The sequence below is a fragment of the Mixophyes fleayi genome, chromosome 5 (assembly GCF_038048845.1).
Source record: "Mixophyes fleayi isolate aMixFle1 chromosome 5, aMixFle1.hap1, whole genome shotgun sequence".
NCBI classification, from domain to species: Eukaryota; Metazoa; Chordata; class Amphibia; order Anura; family Limnodynastidae; genus Mixophyes; species Mixophyes fleayi.
Window position 1 is genome coordinate 62,283,394 of NC_134406.1, and position 26,015 is coordinate 62,309,408.

General features: G+C 38.7%; 1 protein-coding gene across 1 annotated transcript; it reads right to left on the reverse strand.

The window, feature by feature from the left end:
* Positions 1–205: 205 nt before the first annotated feature.
* On the reverse strand, positions 206–22,616 carry HACL1 (2-hydroxyacyl-CoA lyase 1). The gene is made up of 17 exons (XM_075212300.1): positions 22,418–22,616; positions 21,090–21,194; positions 19,579–19,619; positions 17,970–18,050; positions 16,610–16,682; positions 16,440–16,517; positions 16,119–16,213; positions 13,433–13,545; positions 11,580–11,715; positions 10,107–10,212; positions 8,446–8,529; positions 7,471–7,572; positions 6,836–6,990; positions 6,132–6,290; positions 5,027–5,134; positions 3,587–3,773; positions 206–1,757 (listed from the first exon to the last, which is right to left on the reverse strand). The coding sequence occupies exons 1-17, from the start codon at positions 22,487–22,489 to the stop codon at positions 1,725–1,727; spliced, it is 1,728 nt and encodes a 575-aa protein (XP_075068401.1). The 5' UTR covers positions 22,490–22,616; the 3' UTR covers positions 206–1,724.
* Between the last annotated feature and the right edge of the window lie 3,399 nt (positions 22,617–26,015).

A 26,015-nucleotide genomic window follows, 5' to 3' on the forward strand; every position in this document is an offset into this window, starting at 1 on the left:
CCTGTGCAACTTCAATGAAGATCTTTAGGGGTGGGGTAAGGTGGTGGACATCACATTCTACATTAGATTACCCTTTCTGGAATGCAGGAACATGGGAGGATGTTTGGGGGAAAAGTAAAAAAAAAAAAAAAAAAAAAAAGAGACCAGAGCTAAAAACATATTTATAGACAACAAACCTATTTTTTTACCTATTTAAAAAAAAGACTTATTTTTAAATTCTTTATTTTGGATGGTCAGTCAATAAAAGGCGTGTACAATATGAGGTAAAACCTTTACAATGTGTATATAGAAGGACATTAACATTGTAGTAGAATCCAGCGAAGGCGCCCTTCAACAACTTAAAACATAAGCTGACCATATTTTTCACTTTCTTTTTTGCTTTTGTTTAAGTATATGAACCAATAATACAGGTTAGAATGGGGAGGGCTGAAGGAGGATTAGAAGGGAAAGGGAGAGGGGGGGGACCAAAAAGTATGATGCAGGAGTATGATCGAGAAGAAGGTAAAATGTAAATGTTAGAGGATCAGAAGATGGTGGAACAGTAGCCGCACATGGGTCATGACGAAGTCATTAAGGGCCAGAGGGGAACTGCCAAAGAGCCCACACTTGGTTGAAAGTGTAACCTCTATCGTGTAAGTAATCTCTTCCATGGCCGCCACATGCCATATTTGCTTTTTGAGAGCAGACAGAGATGGAGGAGAGCTGCGTTTCCAATTAAGGGCTATAAGGGATTTGGCGGCTGTAAGGATGTGTGCAGTTTTCTAGAAAATTTGTCAAGGTCTAGGGGAGGGTAACAAAGGAGAAAAATCCAAGGGTCCTTCATCATCATTTATTTATATAGCGCCAACATATTCCGTAGCGCTTTACAATTGGGGACAAACATAGTAAACTAATAAACTGGATAAAACAGACAAAGAGGTGAGAAGGACCTGCTCCCTTCGCCACAGGAGCCTCAAATAGAGTGTTGATAAAGCCATGGATCGCATCCCAGAAGGGGGTAATCAGTGGACAAGTCCACCAGATGTGTAGCATTGATCCCCTGTGATTACAACCCCGCCAACAGTCAGGTGACTAAGAAGGGAACATCGTATGAAGTCGGGTGGGAGTATAGACAATAATAAATTTTATAGGATGTTTCTTTTAGTTTGGTCAATTAGGAACTTTTGGATATCCCCAGTCTCATGTCCTCCCAGGCCTCCTCATCCAGGGGGGAAAGGGGACCAAGATCCCTCTCCCAGTCAGCTTCATGTGAAAGTTGCGGATGGATTAAAAACTTACTTTTAAGACGGCACCAAGTCTGTATATATGCCAAACATTGGGTTCATTCCATATTCTAATGAAAGTTTAACACTACTAGAAATATACATTCACCCCTATTTTCATCTCTCGCTGTATACATTCCTTCCAATGTCATGATAAGATAAAAATACATTCATCAAAAGAAAAGTCAAGGCAATTTATTAGTACTATGGTCATCATTCAGGACGGAGGCTTTTTGGTCTATAAAACAAACTATTGCAATGCAAAGCATACAGTTTGTGTCCTCTTCTGCAATTCCCAATTATTGTGTTTTAATCTGTACAGTATTACTGAAATGTATTCAAAAGGATTTAAAATTCAGTGTGAATTATCAACAGTGCTCTTCAATATTATAAGAAGTCTGCTTGCTTCTAGCAAAAGGTCCCATATGATGGTTTTACTATCAAGCAGGTGACAGTAGCCAATCACAGATTGGAACGAGTCAGCCAATGAAACTCCTGGAAAAATAAACAAAACACCAATTAAATATTTCCAATTACACAACTATAAGCAGGCATAGTACGTTAGAAGTGTAAAAGTGAACTCATTGAAAACTGGATTGTCTGAATAGAATGTTTTTTATTTAATTTTATACATATTGCTTTGTATGTAAATAGAAGCAATTTAAACAGCTTTGGGCTAAGTCCAAATGAGCATTAATCATTTTATTCACTCCTCCTTTCTGTTTGATCACTGAGTGCAAGGCGGATGCAGAAGCAGGAACAGAGAAAAGGTAGAATATGCCCTAGTTTCCCCTGTCCCTACTCTATCATCCTCTTTGAAACTATGGCTGTGTGCATTGTCCCAGGTTCCCTCCATAGAAGTCACAATGTCTAATTGAGATTTCTTTTCTACTCCATTCAGTTGTCAAAACCAGAATGTAAGTGAAGCTGAATGAATTAATGCCTGTGTGCACTGCCTCTTAATATATACAAAGCAATTCCCTGCAGGTGCTTTTGGCATGTGTCAATGTTTGTAAAAACAGAGCTGAAGCTCGAAGCAAAATATTTTATATCAATAGCTGGTAACAGGCTGAATTGGATAAGGTTTACAACACAAAGCTGAGTCGCAATATCAGATCTGGTGAAAAAATATTGTTCTTTTTCAGACTGGAGCTAACGGAGGGCCCGATTCATTAAGGAAGTTAAGCAAAAAATTGAGTAAGTTTTCTTAATCAAGTTTTCTGGACAAAACCATGTTACAATACAAGGGGTGCAAATTAGTTTATTATTTTGCACATAAGGAAAATACTGACTGTTTTTTCATGTAACACACAAATACTTTATAGCTTTGTTTGTACACTGAAATTTAAAGTTGATCTAGGACATGCCCTACCCCAATTATAAATCTGCCATCACATTTTAAATTTACCTCCCCCTCCAATGCAACATTGTTTTGCCTTACTTACTTTTGCATAACTTTACTTAATGAATCAGCCCCAGAATAACTAACGTACTTGTATTAAACCTTTAACATATGTCATTCATGTGAATTAAATATCAATTTAGCTTATGGGAACCAGTAACAAGAAAGTTGTAACAACTCTCAGAGACTGTAAAACATTTAATACTGTGGGATTCGGTCTCACAATATTACCTTCTTAGAAAAGCACCACACTATGAAATCCTCATAATAACTTCCTATATAAGGTCACAGCACCAGCATGTATTGTTCCCACAGTCCAAGCAGTATGTTAAACCACTGCTGGCCAAATAGTAAGACATCACCATGCAATCGTTCACTACGCTTCTAAATAGGATGTAAGCATACATTGTGTCCATGCTGTGACATACCTAGGAAGAGGACCAAAGAGGAGAAATGACTCTAGTCAGGTGGTCACATATGACCCCTCTGAAAGCCCAACTGAAATATAGGAAGCAGAATGATGCCGTGATCCATACCAAATACACTTCGCTTATGAAAAATACTATTTATTGACACCATATCCCGTTTTAGGACTGAACGCAGTGGATGGATGGTGACAGGCGCGGGCTGGGAGGTATCAGCCCGGGGGGCACACAGGCGGCCGCATCACGTGACACGTGATGCGGCCGCGTCATAATGACGCGTGTCACGTGATGCGGCCGCCTGTGCGCTGACGCGGCCGCATCGGAAGTGGCCGCCGGTGACATTAAAAAAATTACTGCATCCACGGCGGGGGACGGGGGGAGGCAGCCGGCCCGAATAGCCACTAGACTGAGCGGCCCGGGTGCCCGCTGCCCCCCGGTCCAGCCCCCCCCTGGATGGTGACCCCTGATCTGACCAAAGAGAGGTTCCAGGAAGTTACCTGCTTCTTCCTGTCGGACTGTGGATCTATCATGACATTGATGAGTGATGGCAAGTGTTTCTCAGAGAAACTGGAACTCAGTGCTCGCTGCAGCTCTCCAGGAGTATGCACGAAGTATCCTTTCCCACCAAAGGCCGTCATTATCTGCTCATAGCGAGCATTTGGCTTCAGAGAAACTGGAGGAGCACTGAAAAAACATTGCAAATACACAGTTCACAGAATCAATCAGGTAGGTATCTATAAACATCTATAAAGCATATTTTGGTAGGTAAAACAGTTAAGATAAAAAGTGCTGTAAAATACATACAATTGTTTACAATGTGTTGCACAGAATAACACTATGGTCTTGACTGTAAAAAGATGTGCCCGCTTTCTACAAAACAATGTCTCCGCTGCACACTGCAAAGCCTTAGTGTACATTTACCACATGGAGCCCTATTAGTGTTGGCAGTGAGCAATAAAATACAATCAGATCACAATCATTAGGATAAGATTTTTATGCATACATGACTATCTTCCTCATCACATAGTACTTACCCACAGCCCATCTCTTGTTATGTTGGAATGTAGTAAAAAGCTCTGCTGTGGTAACTAAGTCAGAAGCAAAAGGGGCTCCGTGTTTGGTTGGTCAGGTTTGGAAAGTATTTCCCGCTTTCAATGTTTATACCAGAATAGGGATGGTAGGGATCACTGCAAGACTTCTTTGATGGAGCCATATTGTAATGAAATCCCCATACTAAACTCTGAGTTTCAGGACTCCATCAGAGAAGCGCTGCAGTATAGCGTTCACACACCTTGTGCCCAATTCTGGTATAAAAATAACTGGAAGATTCCCAGGAATTCCAACCAAGTCAACCAAACCTTCATTCACACACTTGGCCAACTGAAGGTGGGTCCACTGTTATTATAGGGTAAGAGTGTTCTCCCAGCAGAGCTTCTCGCTGACATACTGCACAACAGGGAGAAAAGGGGCAAGACAGCTAGGGTGGGGAGACAGGGACACTTTGTGGTGTGCCATGAGGTAGCATGTGCAAAGGAGAAAACGAATATTCAGGACTGTTGCGAATTCATCTAAAGCCTGCCTAACTCCTCTCTTACATGACTGTTGCAAACCACTCTGTTTGTCAGTGTATATTTTAATAAAATAAAAAGAACAAAAAGTCTGCAAGGACTGCAATTGTGCAAATAATTGAATATTGGTGGACAGATTGATTTTTTTTCTTCTTGCATTTTCATAAATGTAGAAAAATAAATAGCTATAAAAAAAAAAAGAAAAAAAGGTAGAATTGTAATGTGTGTGCCGCAGACGTAAATTGACATGACTGCAATGAAATGCAATCGCTCATTCAGAAACCAAAAACAAATTGATGTTTGTGTTTGGCCATCTTTACATATTAACTATTTCACATTACAACCTGAAAATTGTATCTTAATACTTACATAGAAGCTGGATCCCCAGACTTTAACATTTCATTCCAAGAGTCCTCATCCAACCCATTGTAAATTCCATTGTTATTCACCACAATAATAATGATTGGAAGGTTATATCTGGACAGGAGAACACATAGAACACATTAGGAGAGGCGAAATTTGTTTTACAATCCCAATTTGACGGAGATGTGAATCCTGCTGAAAAGTGTTGGTACTGCTTCGTTCTGTTTTTTAAATAGTTGAGGTAACAAAGTATGTGCCCTTTAGACGCAATGAATTAAATATGCAATTCTCTGGTTCATCAAAAGAATGTATGTTTGTTACGACTGAGGCTGTCTTAATTGTGTTTTCATTGTTCATACAAAGACTGAGAAAGGTAAGTCATCAAGAAAAACAAAAACGTATAACATGTGGCTTGCATGTAGTAAGATCTGGTAATGATAAATAGAGCACACATAAAATCAGCTTATGTTGGCTTACGCTGGGTACACATTACAGAAAATGTCTCCCGATGCGTGTGACTGACATATAGTCGGCTGAAAACCCTGTAGTGTGTACCCAGCATTACTTTGCTATGCTGAAATTTTGATCTTATGATTCTTTTGTTTGAAAAGAATATATTTATCTATTGGGGGTGTATTGTAAGCTGACTTATGATTTGCACATAATTGCATAATTATTTGTATAGCCAATTCATCATTTAATGTTTTTCAATATCACAAATGAAAAAAAAATAAAAATAGAACAAAAAAAAATAAAATATTATATATATATATATATATATATATATATATATATATATATATATATATATATATATATATATATAATGCTGGTGTCAGACTTTACAATGGACACATCACTTAATGGGTATAAAATCTAACAACAGAAACTGCCTCTTTAAAATTCTAATGACAATTACGTGGTGTTGCTGTTAATTGCAGTTTATAGCAATTGTGATTTGTATCTTATTTATGTCTGTAACAATATCATCCTAATTTAAGCATTATCACATGCGTTATTTTATTTAATGATAAATCTCCTTTAATCCAAACAATAAAATATGATATAATGGGACACAAAGAAGGATCATATATTTGATCCAGATTCCTACCTGCAGATTGTTTCAACTTCCATTCCTGAGAAACCAAATGCACTGTCTCCCTCCACACAAACCACTCGCTTATCTGGGCTGTCATCTTTTACTACCATGGCTGCAGCTATGGCAAATCCAAGGCCAACTCCCATAGTGCCAAATGTGCCGGCGTCTAATCTGTAGAGAAGTACAATGGGGAATCTATTAGGAAACCATACTTTGCCTTTTTGGGGAATGAAAGTATATGTACTGCAGGGAGTATATTTACTAAACTGCAGGTTTGAAAAAGGAGATGTTGCCTATAGCAACCAATCAGATTCTAGCTTTCATTTATTTAGTGCATACTACAAAATGACAGCTAGAATCTGATTGGTTGCTTTAGGCAACATCTCCACTTTTTCAAACCCGCAGTTTAGAAAATATACCCCCAGAACTTTATTCCCCGTGAATGAAAGCGCTATTGTTCTGGAATACTATCCTCCATTCCATCACCATTCTGATTATTGGGCCATTTCTGTTCCTTGTTTTGATGGCTACCATTGCATATTGCTAAACACAGAGAGAACACTGTGGTGATTACTGTCAGCGATAAATTGACGTATTGAAAACATAACATTTCCCCTTTTAAAATCTAGGAATTAAAACAGGTAATGGTAGTTATTTCAACCAAAGTGGGTAAAGCATCTGACTTCATACACTGCACAGGTAGTCTTGTCATTTACCTGTGACGCGGTTGAAAGTTCTGGAGCACAGTGCGGCCAATGTCCATTGTATTTGCCCCTTCGCTCACAATAATGCAGTTTTCAGGTAAAGCCTCTTTCACATGGCGGAACACAGTGTAATAGTTCATTGGAACAGAAGTCTGAGATGCCAAAACCTTCATGAAATTAAAAAAAAATAAGATTGTAAAAAAACGTAACAAGATCGCCGTTCTTTTATAAACCGACTTGCCAATTTCTTTTTTTATTTACTTTTCTTAGAATAATCAGTTTTATACCATGAAACAAAACTCCGAAGCACCACAGCATTACAAGGTGAAATGTAAACAAGATATGTGACCCACGCAAAGCCATTCTGTAACACAGAACAATGCAGCCTATTACTTCACTAGGAACTAGTGAAATCCCTGTTGCATTATGGGATTTCCTGTTTACATGGAATGTTCTCATTGACAATCTACCGTTATTTGACAAGAAAATGGCTGTCCTGCAGCTGTGTGCTTTCAATTGCATAAGAAGATTGCAGTAACAAGAATTTGATAATATTTTTTTCAGCGTGATTTAGTTATTAGCTCTAAAATGATTAATCAAAACCCTTCCATGCTCTTACATACATTACTTAAATTAGTCCTTGTTACCTTTGCGTTTTCCTCATTGGCCCTCATCTTCGTGGTGAGGGTTTTCCACCATTCAGTATTGGATGGATACTTCCAGGAACTATTAAGCAGCTGTTCTAAAAGCTTAAGGAAGAAATGCACGTGTATAAGAGAACCCGTCAGTTTTGGCAAGATTATTTTTATGTAGCGCCATTTACACTATACGTGTACAAATAGAGCAAAAACAGTTTTCTATATAAATGCCCTGAACTATGCTTTCTCCCATTCAGCTTCCTTCACTCACCCTCTGTCTTGTGAAGAAGTTGAACTGTGACATAGGAGGGAAGTCTCAGAGGAGGCAGCTGATCAGTAAGCAGGTCGACTCTGAAGTCCAGTCAGAGCACATGCATACAGTGTCTAGTGCAGGCCTGTCCAACCTGCAGCCCTCCTGGTGTTGTGAAACTACAAGCCCCAGCATGCTTTGCTGGTAGACAACCAGTTGATAGCTGGAAGGGCATGCTGGGACTTTGTAGTTTCACAACACCTGGAGGGCCGCAGGTTGGACAGGCCTGGTCTAGTGCCTTTATATACGCTCTCTCGGACAGAAAGACTGCTTTATTTTGGCTTGTTTTTTTTTTTACACATACACAGACCACAGATTACAATATAACAAATTAATTACCTAGTTTTTTATATACATTTTTTTAAAAAAATAAACAAACAAACATGTTTTTACACTTATTTTATATTTTACTTTTTCTTGGCTAAGTCTACTAGGCATTTTGTATAAATATTTTAAAATGAATGATGTTGGTGGATTGAGGCCTTTTCTCGAGTATATACGCAGACAGGCGCATCAGACAACCACATTAGGTAAAAAGCACTGGAAATAGCACATAGTGTGACACACATAAAAGAAGTGGGATGATTTACCAGACACATGTAAAGTGTCCTGTATGGAGTATGGGTGCTGTGACAAGCGAGAGGCACATATCACTACATCATCTTCTCAATTACCTGCTGAGTCACTGCATTAACATCACCCAGGAGATTTGCTACAGGTTTGACGTTATTGCCGAGTTCTTCTGCACAAATGTCAACCTGTCAGAGGCACAAAAATATAGCTTGTCAGCTAAAAACAAGCATGCAAGTTATGGCAGCAGTATTTTTATAATAATACTAATTTAAAGTATCGGGGATAAGGATCCTTTTCAGGTGCCCTATTGTCACATTAACGCAGATCATAAGTGCATCTCTTGGAGTATATGTACGCACCTTTAACACCTCCTCCTATAACTTAAGCCTCTTTTCCACCAAGGTTAGCTGAAGTTTAATAGTTAAAAGTAAACAAATTCCCACTACAAGTATTAAGAGTGCCCATACCTTGTCACAACATAGGACATGGGGAACGGACTTTATCTTTGCTATGCAGTGGAACAAAGTCTACTGGTCTCTCTCCTGAGAATTAGACTCAAGCCAAGAGGACAGCAATGTCAAGTATTAGACCTAGAAATCATCCACCTTTCACAGTGTAGACAGAGTATCTTACAGTCCATAAGAGAGCCAAGCGAAGAGAGTCCACCCGCTAATACATTCACCTAATGTCCAGTTATTTATTGGGTTACTACGACAACTTTATTGCAAATACTCTTGCGAGTTACAAGCTTGAAAATTCCACCTTCCTTCTGTGGCAGGATGTTGCTAAGGAGTCCTGCCAGTATCTGGGCTAATTAGACACTCTTAATACATGAATATTTATAGGCAGCATGGTGGCTAAGTGGTTAGCACTTTTGCCTCACAGCACTGGGGCCATGAGTTCAATTCCCGACCATGACCTTATCTGCGTGGAGTTTGTATGTTCTCCCCGTGTTTGTGTGAGTTTCCTCCGGGTGCTCCGGTTTCCTCCCACACTCCAAAAACATACTGATGATGATACTAGTAGGCTAATTGGCTGCTATAAAAAATTGACCCTAGTCTGTCTGTCTGTCTGTCTGTGTGTGTGTGTATGTTAGGGAATTTAGACTGTAAGCTCCAATGGGGCAGGGACTGATGTGACTGAGTTCTCTGTACAGCGCTGCGGGAATCAGTGGCGCAATATAAATAAATGGTGATGATGATGCTGATTTACACCTGCCCAGAAAGGTGATTAACTTCTTACTGGCATGCAGGAATGTGGCTTTATAAAAAAAAATAATTATATTGTGATACAGTAAATGTAACATTTAGTTGTATGTTGTCTGTTAAGCCATCTGTGTAATTATGCATTTGTGACAGATCTACTTTAAATGACCATCCATATCCAGCTCCAGTATAAATGATATGGGATAGATGACGATGATATGTGCTGATCCATGCCAGCAATCATTCCTTGGATGCGTCATTTTGGAACTAAAAGACTAATTTTCTCTCTTGCAGCCCCCTCTATAACCTATAACCACAACAGGACAGGTCACATCTGTATCTTACTGAACAACGTAGGAGTCTCCATCCTGCAGGAGAACATGTCTGTCATCCACATGAACATGTGCACGGATTACAGGAGTGATCACGTGTTTTGTTTTTACTGCTAAGTCTGGGTGAGTTCTGTTCCTAGTTCCATTGCAGAATATTATATCTTCATAATAACGTGCCACAATATCCTTTCTATTCTCCAGACAAAAAAAACAATTTTTCCCGACCTGAATAATCTTCACATCAGGCCGAAACCTTGGTGGAAGACCAAAGTGCAGAATCCAGTTCAGTCTAGCTCCCAAAAGCAGAATAACATCAGCGTGCTGCAGTGCACTAGGTAATGTAAGACAGAGACATCGTAAGGCAATAACTGGTCAAAGTATCCAATCTATAAAACAGGTTAATCAATAAGCACATAATAGTAATAAAGAGAGAAATAATTGAAAAATACATGTTTTGGGCTCAGTAGCTCATATTAGACCAGTTTAAAGTTCACAATTGATTTTTAACCTATAATTCCACTCAGAACTGTAAATACCATTCTGAGTGCAATATCCGGAGTAAACCCCTCACGCAAACAGGTTATTTGCCTAGGTTCTAGCATTGAGACTACCCGTTTGTGGACATTAGGCTGTCTGGCTCATAAACAATCATTTGGCAGGAACAGTGAGAGTCCCGCCATGTCTGCCGCACATCCCTTGCTCCTACTGACACAGTCTTTATGTAGACAACAAGTGTGCTGGCCTGTGACTTCACACTGCCTGTGAAGTGAGCATAGCAGCAGTGGATGCGCACCAGACACTGGAGGACCTGACAGGTACCTGTGGACTAAGGTTTACTTAATATACTCCATCCATAATTGTATTTTCAATTTCAGAGTGGAATTATACTTTAGAATAAGAAATTAAAACCTGATGTAAGTGAATGCTTAATGTGATAACATACTCGTTAACACTGTGGAGAAAGGAGATATATATTGTTTACACTAAAGAAACATAGCCCTTCTTCCTTGTGATGCCATGCGCATAACATTTACAGTGCATAACTTAATACACACGGCTACTGAGCTAAAACACATAAACAAGTAAAATAGAGAAAGCGTAAACATTATGTAAGACACACAATTAGGCTGCATTGGCACTTTGCACTACTGACAAATGTTACCCTACTTAGAGGTAGGTACAGTGCTGTATGCTACAACGCTGCAGTTGTTCTGTTGTGGTGACCATAGGGATTGGTGATCTGTATGGCCACCTATATTTCAGAGCAGATTACATACATTAATCCCCACGTGACCTGTACCACAGGTAAAACATGGCTAATGTAAAGTGCAATGAAACGTAAACTCAGAAGGAAAATTACAGTTTCTAGGTCGCTGATACTGATATTTATAAAGATTTTTTTCATAATATCGAGAGAAGGCATCAAGTTCCCAGTGGACTACAACAGGTCAATGGGTTTAATAACTTTAGACTTAGATATCTTGTCTAAGAGACGTACAACACCATAAGGATGCCTGTAGTTCGTCACACACACAATCAGAATGTTCATTTTCACAACACTACTATTCTTAATAGTTATTTCATTCTGGTCCCAGGATGATTGTTAAGTTGACCTTGCAAGATCTCAGGTGTGATCCGTCATTAATAATCAGTATTAATCAATTACTGGTTAGTAGTACTAAACATCTGGAAAATTACCTGGATCTGGCTGCGGCCACACAATTTGGATGGTTGTCGGGTACAACTCCTTTGCCCATTGGCGTTGGTAAAAATGGCAGCCCACATTCATACACCAGCCTCCGTATGCTGTTCTCTGCACAGGAAAAGGCAGCACCTACAAAAGTGTATTAGTAATAACATTAAAAAAGACAATAATTGTTAACTTTGATAGCGCGACAAATAGGGATATAATGTGCTCACCACTACCAGTAAGTTACAGCGGGGTGCAAGAAGGGTTTCCCCACAATTTACATGCATGAAGAAATGAATCCTCTGCACTCAAACTTAGAAATAGATTAAGAACACTAGGACATTTCTGATGACAGATGGAGAAAACTTTGGTGCTCGTTGGCCAGCTTTACATGTATGGACATGCATGTAACTACCACTCCATATGTTTAATACAAAGTGCATTTTAAAGTAGCAATATATCAACAAAAATGTCAGTTTTTCTATAATAAATTGGTGAAAGTCAGTGTAGAAGATTAAATATATACATATACATGCTGAAAGTGGGCAGGTCATGACACAACCCTCTGTTTGAAGTATCAACTGCCCAGTACTTAGTGCACGGCATTAATAAATGCTGTGTTATTACAGTGGACACAGCTCCCACAAGGGTGGGGACAATCATGGCCAATGCTATACAGGTTTATATTGTAGTGAGGGGTGGGGGTATAGGCCTGCACAGTAGTGTGTTGGGAGGGGGGGGGGTGGGGGGCTGGATAGATATAGGTCTCTCTCTGGCAAGGATGAGTTCATATCTTTATCAATCGCTGACATCATTAGTCACCAAAAATAAGGATATGCTTCAGTATTCATACCACTGTGGCATTTTGACATATACGGTCAGGATTGCACTTTAAAGAATGTCATGTACTGAATGTTACTGAAGAACTACAGAACAGCTTTGCAAATGACAAATACAAAGTTTGTCATTTAATGGTATTAATTATGTTTAATCTGGTAAACAAATCTGCATATCCACAAAAACTTTAAGCACTTTTTAACTCAAGAACCAAGATATTACTCACACCGATGTGTAAGTTGCAATCTAAGATATGCCAAACCATTGCTGTCTCTAACTCTTTAATATAATGTACTTATGAAACAGCAGTCCCTTTAAAGGGGAAATAGACTTCACGGGGCTGATTTAGAGTTGGCATAACAAAATGTATCCATATTTAGGTTTGTTCGTATGTTAGACTTACATCACCTTTTGCCAGGAGAGAGAAGGGGAGAGGGGCACCTATGTGTAGCACACCTTCTAGAGTAGCAACATAATTAGACTTGCACGCATCCCCAGGTATGCCTCTTAGGAGGTGTATCTTTTGTGGGCACTGTAGGCTTAGTTAAAATATGCAACGATGACACCAGCAGCACGATCTAGCTGCTTCTGATTGTCTGTTTGCCTAGAGACCCCTCCAGCCAAGGGGTCCTTAGACAAACAGGGAAACTTCAATAGGCTCCAGCAGACCTTCATTCATTAGCATTGAGGCTATATTATATCACGTGAAAGCAGTCTATTCAGATTACGTATTAGTCATTTCCATTTGTATTAGTGCAGGAAAGAAGATTCAAAGTGGATTTCTAAAGGGGCGAACACTAACTGTGTGGGTGCTTACATTTTATAAGGAAAATGCGACTTTCATATTTGTTAATAACTGTCAAGACACAATACTCTCCTATGAGAAACAATGACATTTGAAAACTCTCAGTAGAGCCACATGAGCTAAACTGGTCCGAGCCCAAAAATAATCTCATAGTATCAAAGATGAATATTGCTAGTAATTGTCCAAGTATTACTCATTCAAAAGTTGCTATGAACGTACCTTTGCCCACTATTAGCAGGGGCTGTTTAGCGTTTTTCAGCGCAGTAACAGCTCTGTATATTTCTGATGGATCAGCCAGGCTGATGGGACGTGGCAAACAGCACTCAGTGTATCTTGAAGAAAAAACAATACGGTTTTAATTTCTGAAATACTTTAACTTATGAACAACATTTTGGTGAATTTTAGGGTTGTGTCTATACAAGAGACTGAGGTGAGGTTTGGCTTATGCACTAATCACAGATTTGCAGACAAGCAGTATGTTTAGTTTTTCTGAGTCTGTCTAAAGTATGACCAAGTGCACACCTCAAGCCACGCTTACATTCACTCTCTTAAAACACTACTTGTTACAGCATTATTTAGCTCTCCGATTAATCATGAGTGAGGGAACACTGAAACTGTCGGTACTACATGTGTCACATCAGTGTGTTTGATTCTTTTTATAACGTGGGTATTTGTTCACATGTAAATGTGCTTATAGGTATCAAATGTGCCTGGTTGGTGCAAACATTGCGCCATTGGAAGAATGCACGTTACACAGCACCTGTAAATAACAGTCGTTTTGTGGGTGGAGAGATTCTTTACAGCAACTGCTAACTGAATGCAGCAACGCTAAATGTGCCCTCTTTACCCACTGAATTTTATTTAAACATTTTATCCCTCAAAATATATTCTCTTTGTTTGCATGTGGTAGCAATAACACGTGAATGCACTTAGACCACATTTAACTAAACACTCCAATCTACTGAGCTCCTCCTATCAGAAGCTTCAAACATTTGCACCTATCACATATGCCACAACATGATTGCACAGGTTTCAAGTACTTAACCTAAATGGACATATTAGGAATCTTAACAATATGCAAATGTACTCAGTGGGTGTATTTTTGAGCATTCTTAAAATTACTCTCTCTACATATATACAGTTTACTCAATTTAAGCAGAGTGTCCATAAAATAGAATTGTGTTGTATTTTATAGTATTTACGTTGTGTTCGTTCATGTCTTTCCTTTAATGTGAATTCCCAGGAGTCTTAGGAGTATAAAGTGGGCTTCAGAGGAAAATCAGTTATGCCCCGGTCCAGTGTTTACCTCAGACAAATGGTGAGGGATCTAAAGGGTAGATTCCTAGTGATCAGGACCGTACTTGTTATATATTTGCACAACACAAACACTGGCAAAAGAAAGTAAGGCCCGATAGAAAGTGGGGCAATGGTGTTCAAGGATTTATTTCCCAGTATCAAGCTGAGAGTTTTCCAGCGGGTTTGAAAAGTGGAGATGTTGCCTATAGCAACCAATAAGATTCTAGCTGTCATTTTGTAGAATGTACTAAATAAATGATAGCTAGAATCTGATTTGTTTTTCAAACCTGACGCAAAACTCTCAACTTGATACATTTACCCCCTGGACTATTTCACACATTTGATTAGATATTCTCAAGATGTGTGTGCCAAATAGATTTTATAATATTAAAAATAAATAAAGCTGGAATTGGTATCTGAGTGCAGACAAGTAAGCACTAGCATTATTGCATACAAGTTAATAAGTGAACACTGCCTCTATCACAGCTATTGAAACTTCTGTTTTTTAGGTGGAAATGACAAAGGCACAACTTTTTGACCAGACATTCAAGACAGTTATTATATTACAAGTTAACCCGTGCATGATACTCATGCATTCTAGTCAAATCAAGCTACTTAAGGTGTTAAAAAGGTTCTTGTCATGCATTTGGGTCATAGCCCAGGCCTCAACCACCAACCACTCCCAACTGTCACTTCTCCTTCAAGAAATATATATATATTTTTTTTTTAAATCTTTATAAACACTTTTAACAATTAACAAATTAAAAACATCTTAGTATACCAAATTTCAGCCCTTTCTGAATTTTTTTCCCACACACACTAAGAATTTAGTAGGTCAGTGTATAACTCCGCCCAGCAGGTGGCGCTGCAGCTTGGTTTTATTTTTTACACACACACACACACACACACACACAGACAGACAGACTAACACACGCCACTAGACATTTATATATTAGATTATCATCATCATCAGCAGCTATTTATATAGCGCCACTAATTCCGCAGCGCTATATAGAGAACACACTCACATCAGTCACCGCCCCATTGGAAATTAGTTTAAATTCCCTAACACACACACACAGAGACAGAGAGAGACTAGGGTCAATTTAATAACAACCAATTAACCTACTAGTATGTTTTTGGAGTGTGGGAGGAAACTGGAGCACCCAAAGGAAACACACGCAAACACGGGGAGAACATACAAACTCCACACAGTTAAGGCCATGGTCAGGAATCAAACCCTTGACCCCAGTGCTGTAGGCCAGAAGTGCTAACCACTAAGTCACCGTTGTTTATCCTGCACTAAAAATACCATGTATGATTCTACCCAAAAAATTAAAGCCCATAATATAAATTATGGAAATGTACCTTAAAATGTATTAAAAAACTTCTGCTGTTAATAGGAACACCAAATATGCGGTTTACTAAAGCTCTGACAATGTTATATAAGGTACAACGACAAATATTTATACATTTTCAAAGTGGATTTGTATCTCTCATATGATGTGTAATAATAACAATAATAGTAATTTCACCAAGAGAACACAAGTCTGAGATCATCTTACTGATTACAGAGTCACAGAGTTCTTTCTGACTATGCTGAACGTACCTCACATCACTCCTAGTAACCATCCTGTTTACAAAGTCTCCAGGAATGTCAACATAACAAGCACCAGGTCGCCCATACATACTACTTCTTACAGCCTGGGAAAAAGAAAAGCAACAATATAATATGTTATATCATACTATACCTTATTCGCAAGGCATCCCCTAGGCTAGAGATAACATAAAATAATATATAATAAAGTCAACTGGTGTGTTAATTCAGTGAACGAACAGTACGCAAGAAAAACCCACCCAATAGGTAAATGAGAATAATAGAAATAATAATTATAAACAACATAAAAAGCACTTCTAAGGAACACAATACCTTTTCAATCACAGTTGGTATGGCTTCCAAGCTACTGGGTCTGGCAGAGAATTTGCTATAGAGTCTACACGTTTCCACCTTTAGAAAAAAAATTGGGAAGGGAATTTGGGGGTCGTATCACCGGTTAGAAAATAGAGTTTAATAAAATTTGGGATATACAGTCTGTGTACCTGAGGGAACTCTTGGAAAGCTCCCATTGTTTCCTGGTTAGTATCAGAAGAGCCTCCCAAAACAATAAGTGGCCTAAAAAAATAAAAAAATAAATGGGCCTGATTCATGTTACAATGCAAGGGGTGCAGATTAGTTTATTATTTTGCACATAACTTAAATACTGGATGTTTTTTCATCTAGCACACAAATACTTGATAGCTTTATATTTAAACTGAAACGTAAAGATGATCTAGGACATGCCCTATCCCAACTATAAATCTCTCCCCACATTTAAAGTTTACCTCCCCCTCCAATGCAACATGGTTTTGCCCAGGTGCAAAGTTACACCTTTTTATGCTTTGCTCTCCTTAATGACTCAGTCCCAAATACAGTCAATAAATATAACCATTACCCAGACACAAATCAATAACAGATGACAGAATATTTCCTGAGATTTTGTTATTTTCTTACAAAGCATTGTTATTCTTAATCCGCAACAGATTGGACGACTCTCTTTCTGGAAATCATGTTTTCAATGTAGAGGATTATTTTATTTACCCAGCATTAACTACCTAAACTGAATAGTAACAGTTAAACAAAAACAACATAAAAAAATATTAATTTGGTGTATGAATGTAGCTATTTTTGTAAATGCTAGGAGACAGCCATTCACCCGAACAGGCTAAACTAGGCGTGTCCAACCTGCAGCTCTCCAGGTGTTGTGAAACTACAAGCCCCAGCATGCTTTGCCAGTAGACAACCTGTTGATAACTGGAAGGGCATGCTGGGACTTGTAGTTTCACAACATCTGGAGGGCCGCAGCTTGCCTGGCTGGGCTAAACACTGGGTTTCCAACTGCTTGGAGTGCAGAAAAAGGGATCTGCACACCCTACCATATAATGCAGTAAAGAAATTTATTTTGACATTTTGAAGTGTTGCAGTGCCCTTTTATCATTATCTCAAACCTGCTCCCATGATGCACACCCAAATTGTGTACGTGGGTGTAGGCCATCATAGATAGATTTAAATAACTGGATGACATGTCTTGGTGAATAGAGTGCTATGGGTGATGTTACTGGGTATATTAATTCTTCTTTCCTTTACATTTTAGGATCAAATTTATTGCCTGTATCACAAGTACTATACCCAAGCTCTTAAAATGGGTTGGTCTTTCCCAAAGAGATTACAATGGCAATATGATATAATTCTTACATGTCAAAGATCATTTACATTCAGGACTGGCAGTTCCAAAGAACAAACTTAGATTTGTAAATAGTCATTGCCTGCTTGCTAGGGTCTTCGTTTAAGATTATAATTATTCCACCAACTGTACAAATACACTGGATCTAAAGACATCAAAACAGTAAGATAAAAGATTACCAGCAGTTCATGTTAGAATTTGCCATGCCGCTAAGAGCATTAATGAGGCCTGGTCCAGACACTACGAGACACACAGCGGGTCTGAAAATACAGAATATATCTGGATTTATTAATGAATGTAAGCAAAAGCATGCAACAACATTAGTTATACAAATTACAATATTTTTTTCAATATGTAGTTTTTAATCTGAACAAAATTTTGTATAGAAAAAAGGTTGATAATACCTTACTATTTTCCATCAACATAGCTACAGTTAGCACTTTATGAGGATATTCACACCTTACATTCAGGGACTGACTATTCTTCTGCACGGCTATTAAGATGTATCTGGTCTAATAGACTGGGCTTTTCTAGCTCAATGACAATAATGTCATCTCCCTCCCAGGCTGGGTAGTGATCACCATGACATCTCCATCTTAGCAACAGATAATAGAACAGGTTAAAAATGTACTGCTGGTGTAGCATCTTATTAAAGGACAAGTACATGTCTCCAGCATGGAGTTATAGAAAAACGTCTGTGTTGGGTTCCTCTTCAAATATAATGGAACAATCAGAAAGGCTGTTACCTTTAATGTAACTTGCCAGCATCATTACGAATATGGTCTGTTAAGAGTCAGCGTCAGTTTAGATAACTGCCAGCTCTGTACCCTGCTAGGAAGATTTTCTCCCACCAGTTAAACAACCTGATAATACATATATATTTAGTGGCACACTTCAGGTGATGCACACATGAACACCTTCTTGCTTTTACTTTGCTTTTTATTATCAGCGTGGCAAAGTAATTAATAACATAAAGTTTACACACACTTTCCTTGTGATCCCCCCCAACGCTAAAATAACAGAGACCAGCCCCTAGACACCAGCCACTGTCTAGTGCCAGTCACACACATAGAAAAAGACAGGTTTAAATACTTTACACACCACCCACAGCTCTAGCTTGATGGACAGATGACACTCCCACCTTGCCTTTAAAAAAAGTTCAGAAGTGGAAGTTGCTCAATCAATTTATAGGCTATAGCAGGTGCTTGAAGGGTGGGGTTATCCTAAAAGGAACAAACACACAGAATTTTCCCCCAACACACGGCTATAGCCAGCAAAAGACCTGCCATTTCTACTGTAGATAAAAATGCAAAAGTCTTAGTTGCACACATTTGCAAATGTATGTTAAAGCCACCCGCCACACCAAGGCACTTTTGCTAATAGGGTGGTCCTACTCTTGTTCAGCAGAAATGCACAGTGTTGATTATTAGATTCATAAACAGGGGCAGGACAAGTTGTGCCACTGCACGTTAAAATACGTGACAGATCTAATCAGGACATTGTCCCAAAGATGTCCTGGAGTTTATAGTTGTCTGTAATGAAGTGCCGAGATAATACTTTACTTTTTAACATAGCTGAAATGAAATGTCAGGTTTATACTTTCATATCCAAAATTTTACATTTTGTTATTTAATGGTTCTTTAATTTTTATTCCAATGAGAGAAGGTAAAATACCACATATTTTGCATATTATAAAGACACATGTTCTAAACATTGCAAAAACACAACAAATTGATGGAAGTAATAGTGGCATATCACAGATTCTCAATTAACAGGTCTTCTACTTACCGACCCGTGAGGTATCCTACAGCTGAGGCGGCATAGCAAGCCTGAAAGATATATTATAGCAAAATAAACTTTATGTCAAAGCTATTTACGGCTGCATAGGGAAGTAGCACCGACTGCTCCTACCCATTCAATTCATGTTAAAATTATATATGTTCAGAAAGCTGAATCAGTCATATGTCACACATTAGTATACATACTGATACACCTGCCCAACAGCAGTGCCTTTGTTTTCAAATATTGCCAAGTTTAGCACATTACTGTCATGGAGGGATATCTGGGCAGCATAGAGAAGATGTTAGCTGCCAACCAGCCTACTGAGCCCGGGACACCTAATTGTATTGGGTGTCAAACCATTGATATATCTATGTACGGATTTACAATTTTGCATCCATGTATTGTAATAAATACTTGATACACTAAGTACATTACATGGTTACTTAATACATTCTATAGTTACTTTAATCATTGGCTCCTTCAATGCTGTGATGTCAGCACAACACTAAGTAACGATGGAACGTAACTCTCATTTCATGGTTTCTTCATGGATTGGCACCTCCCATTCTGGGACTTGAGCAAGTTCTGTCATGTTAGTAGATAATGTCTTGCTTGGGGTGCAAGAAAGTTCAGTCTGGCCCTGAAACCAGCGGTCAGAGCAGAGAAATGCAGACAGACAGGTTGCGGAGAGGATACTCTAACTACACTGAGGACAAGACAGCACCTAAGAAAATGATATAAATATTGTTGTTCCAACGTAGAACAGTTGTTTATGGCTATATGTGAAAGGTGCCTACAACTGTAAGTCGATAGAACCTACTATAAGCGATATGGCTATCCAAGTATGGATAATTATGAAATAGCCATTTTTATCTGCCTAATTGCTTACATTTATTAAGAATTGTAGACATTTTGCAACAGTGAATATACAGATGATACTATTGCCAAATCAGCAGAATGTGCACTATTATTAGATGTAAATGCTTTTGGCATGGTTTGTTATATTAGCTGCACTTTTATATCATAAAGATGAACTGGTCCAATGTGTTTTTTTGTATGTTACTGTAGATCAACTAACCAACACTGTGCATGTGCCCCCTCATCACAATTTTAAGAAAAAAAAAAAATAGTCATTCTCCATTATCCCTAGGATGTGTTTTAAATTTATTTTAGTTTTTTTGGCCACACTACATCTCAAAGATTTTCAGGTGTAATCTGTATTTCCCTGTCTCCATGCACGTGGGATATATTTCTGATATGAACGGTGCTGTGCTGATTTCATAATCGTTTATAAATTCCGACTTTAACTTTCTTTTTGGAATTTCTTTGTAACCTGCCCTGTGTGAGCTCTCTGCTACAACTGAGACACTGTGTAGAACGGAGATCACATGCAGTGATGTCTGTCAGCTATGTTGTGGTCTCCAAGTTTTTCTTTATTTGCAAATGTATTGTGAGACCCTTGGACCAAATCACGCTCTATATCAGCGAGTTACTGAATAATACACTTCAGTACTTACAGCTTGTTCATTTCTCATGCCCACATACTTGATTCCAGCTACTTGGGCAGCGATAGCTATTTCAATAACAGGAATTCCAACTATACCAAACATGTACTTTACATCCTGGAAAAAAAATAAAAGACAATTTGCACTTTTAGAAGATATTACATTGTCATTTGTCAACAAGCTTCATGTTTAAGTGCCACATAAACTGATATGTACAGTATACAAGTAAACATTCCCTCTTTGCCATTTGACATATTTAATCAAGCAGTCAAGGAATAATCATGCTATGGAGGGTCTTCTTAAATATGTATATACATGTTTATTTTTTTTATCAGCTATATCTCAATAAATATACACTGAACATTAATATTAATGTTTCATTAGTAAAGTAATCACGTACGCGTGCCACTTATATTAAAGCTTGAATGAAGCTTTAGTGTATATATGTGTGTGTGTGTGTAATCTAATTAAAAACTTTAATATAAGTGGCAGGCTTCGATAATTGCTTTAATATTGATTAATAAAACAGAGGATCGTCTAACATAGTTGCTGCATTATATAAGGGTATACATACATAGCTACACACATAGACATATATAGTCAAAATTGGTGTTATGTTATCAATGTTTATTTTTCTATGTTAATTTTAGTGTGCGGTATCATTGCTAGTTTTAATGTGCGGTATCAGTTGTATTTTTAATGTGCGGTATCATTGCTGGTTTTAATGTGTGGTGTCAATGCCCATTTTAATGTGGGGTTTTGATGATTGTTTTAATGTAAAGTATATTAGTTTGTGGAAGTAATGACTTTTCCTGTGCAGACAACCTAGGCGAGCCTCTGGGAGAGCTATAAATTTCGTAATGCAGGATGTGTCAATGCTTACAGCCTTATACCCAATGAAGACACTATGCTCTTAATTTTAGAGGCCCCCACTGTCTTAAGTGCCCCTTGCCCCCCAAAGCCTTAATCCAGCTCTAATAGCAGGTTACTTAACCATATGCCCAGTACGATTGGTGCCTTGTTATATGAAACCATGCAAAGCTATACAATACTATTAGATGTACATTTGTCTCTTAGAAATACCATTATTTCTAACAAACTAAAGTAATAAAATGGATCAGCAAAGCACCTACTGCCTTCTTGCAAAGAACTGAGTGCTGAGTTGCATAACTATTGTAATAAGTTTATTTCATTACTACGAATCAATCGCATTTTAGTACAAAACGACAAATAGCAACTTTGCTTCCCAGTATGTCCTACAGCTGCTGAGCTATTACATGGGGCAGAGTGACCCGTAACTGAAAGCTGGACTATAAAACGGTACTATAGAGCGGCCTTACTTGTGCAGCCAAAGCCTCTGCAATAATCTGTGCGCCTGTGACAGACTGCTGTGCATCCATCGGAGAAGCCATGTCTAAGTGAACCCTGCTCCCTGTGCACTAACAAAGACTTTCTCGCCCCTGCCTGACCCGTACAACTCCTTTGTGACGTCACAGTAGCATCTGTGAGACGAAATAACGCCCCTTTGTGACCGTACTTCAGGCGACGTTCTGAGAATGTGTTTTAGGGGCGTGGCATAATCTGCATTGTACCAATCATACACGAGAAACAGTCTATGGCCTCTGGCCTGTATACCTGCCGCGAGTCTTCCACCAGGGGGCGGAGATTAGCACGAAGTCCAAGGAGAACGGTGTGAAGGGTGATGTGGTATGTAATGGTCACGACATGTAGGCTGTCTAATCTTCATTGTGGGGAATAATGTCCTGATTACTCCGAGGCAAATTCATTTCTCTTGTACTTCATTTTGTTTGCGTTGTTTTGCTTGACTATGCATCGTGTTTAGCTGCAGGTTACGCCGTCCTTTACCACCACCAGCATTGTATTAGTGTTTTATTATTTTTATACAGTACCATGTCCTGGGAGGCCCTTTCAGAGGCTTATAGAGGGAAACCCAAATGAAGAGGCCCCTCCACCCTCTATTTCATAAAAAAATAAATTGCATTTAAAAATTATTTTAAATTGATTTTAATGCTTAACTTTACTAAAATTTACAAATAACATACTGTGTGTATATATATACACACACACACACACACACACACACACACACACACACACACACACACACACACACACACACACACACACACACACACACACGTACGTTAACCCGTGCATAATACTCATGCATTCTAGTCAAATCAAGCTACTTAAGGTGTTAAAAAGGTTCTTGTCATGCATTTGGGCCATAGCCCAGGCCTCAACCACCAACCACTCCCCACTGTCACCCCCGGCAACCACCAACCACTCCCAACTGTCACTTCTCCTTCAAGAAATATATATATTTTTTTTTTAAATCTTTATAAACACTTTTAACAATTAACAAATTAAATTAACAAATTAAAAACATCTTAGTATCTTAGTATACCAAATTTCAGCCCTTTCTGAATTTTTTTTTACACACACACACTAAGAATTTAGTAGGTCAGTGTATAACTCCGCCCAGCAGGTGGCGCTGCAGCTTGGTTTTATTTTTTCCACAGACAGACTAACACACGCCACTAGACATTTATATATTAGATATATATATATATATATATATACATACACACATACACACTTACATATATATATACACACATACTGATGTACTGGGTTATTGTAGATTTCAAATTAGAAGTGCAAAAACATTGCAACGGACGCCTGGCAGACGGACATTGCAGCTAGTTCCGCCAACAGAGTAATCTGCGCTAGTGCAGTGGCTGCACCGCTCTAGTTACGGCCCTATCACCTAATTTATGCTATTTACCTTTAAAAGCGTTCAGTTATTCACATAAAAAAGTGTTATTTGGTATTCTATACAAGCATTAACTTACCTGACACGCCAGTTCTCCAATTCCTCGAGTAAACGTGTAACATGAAACAGTCCAGTTTCCTAATTATAAACAACCTAGCCCCTTGCAAAGTTGCAAGTTACTCACCCCGGCAAATCTCAAGGACAAGTGACGTTCTCATGTGTCTGTGGTGTTGAAGTCGTATAATTGGATGAACGAAAGTATATTGGTTTAATATTGGTTTGCCGTGCGTATTGCGAAGCGTACGCCACGTGTTACGTGGCGTGGTGCGTTCGCACGGTAAAATACGCACGCACACACTCGCATTACAACAGTTATTTATATAATTTCATATTGGTTCTGTTACACTGTAATTCAGGAGCAGATAGTATTCGGTTTATTATTAGTCTATATATATATATATATATATATATATATATATATATATATATAGTGATTATATGTACAGTGTAGTGTTATTAAAGGTTTAGGTTATAGGAAAGGTGTCATGCCTGATATCATATTGAAGCCCTAATCATCAGCAGCTGTCCGGTGCAGTCGGCAAAGAGATCGCACATTGCATACTTTAGTTATTGATATTAGAGAGTAAACCTTTGTATGATGCTGGCTATGAAAGGAGCAGACCCCCTGGAGAGAAGACCCCCACCTTTGGATTCCTTAGATTGAATCAACCTATTACCTGTCTGGCCTGGACCCACCCAACGTCTGGACCTATAGAAGCAATCTACGTCATCTCTATTGTTCAAGTGTAACACTGTACTGTATATAATCATTGCTACACACACCCTGGCTCTCGGTCAACTCTGACACAGTGGGGCATATTCAATTAGCTTTTTGATTCGCGGTAACGCGCGTTGCCGCGAAAAGTGCGCGTTCTTGCGGGTATTACGGTACCGCATTAACGCGGATTTTCGTTCGCAACCCTATGGGCTGCGAACGAAAATCCACGTTATTGCGGTACCGTGTATTACGTTTCGCGGCTGTTCCGGCGCGTTACCGCGAATCCAAAAGCTAATTGAATATGCCCCTGTATTCTAAACAGATTACTGTCCATCAGGTCCCGTGGGTGCGCATGCGATTGCATTGGTATGTATTTATCTTTTGGTATTGGCTGTGCTGTACTGTACTTTATCATAATATAATAATGTATTGAATTGTTGACTATTTACATCTGCTAAAATAAATCACTTTGTGCTTTGGACACATACAATTGATTGGGCAATGCTTATTTTAAAACGATAGAATTACTTTAATAGTTCACACACAGTAAAATCAAACTTGATGAATGGGGATATATGGTTCTATCTGGGGGTTTTCCCCTTTTTTTGGTGCAATTGATTGGGCAATGCTTATTTTAAAACGATATAATTACTTTAATAATTTGAGGGCTCGTGAGTTAGGAGTTACGTTACCGGCAGGTATGCAACGCTTACGATATTCGGTTCCTCAACAAAGGGTGGATTGACGGACGCGTCGCATAAAGCAGGAAAGAACGTAATACGTTTAAGACCTGTGGTTCACTGTGTGTTGCGAAACCGAATGTCCGTTGTTGCATAGACTGAAGGAACGCTAATTAGAATCTAGGGACAAGAAAGAAAAATGTTTCTTTTTATTGTCGTTTTATGTTTTAAAGTGTATTGCATTGCTGAGCGTATGTGTATTTCCTGCTGTGCGTACGCGAACTTCCGGTAGATTTGCCACGTGGTTGAACAATAGTTTTGATAGTTATTATATGCATACTGTAAGCACTTGGTAAAGTCTCTGAAAAGATAGTGCCATTGTTTGGGAAAGTTATTTTCTGTGCAGAAAACTAAGGTGTATATGTTTGGTGATTGTATGATTTTGAAGTGAAAGTTGATTTACTGTCAAAAAGACAGGGATATCGGTTGCCGTTTGATGAGGCGGGCTTGCAATCGAGGTAGTATACAAGGCAGGTATACTGGCAGCAAAAGCCCTGTTTGAAAAGAGAACAGTTAAAAAGCTTTTGGAAACTTTCTCCTCAAGAGTAATCGCAAAGTTTAGCGATAGTTAGTATTGCTAAGCGGTGCGATCGGACTGCATGGTTTTACAACCGTGCTTGTGA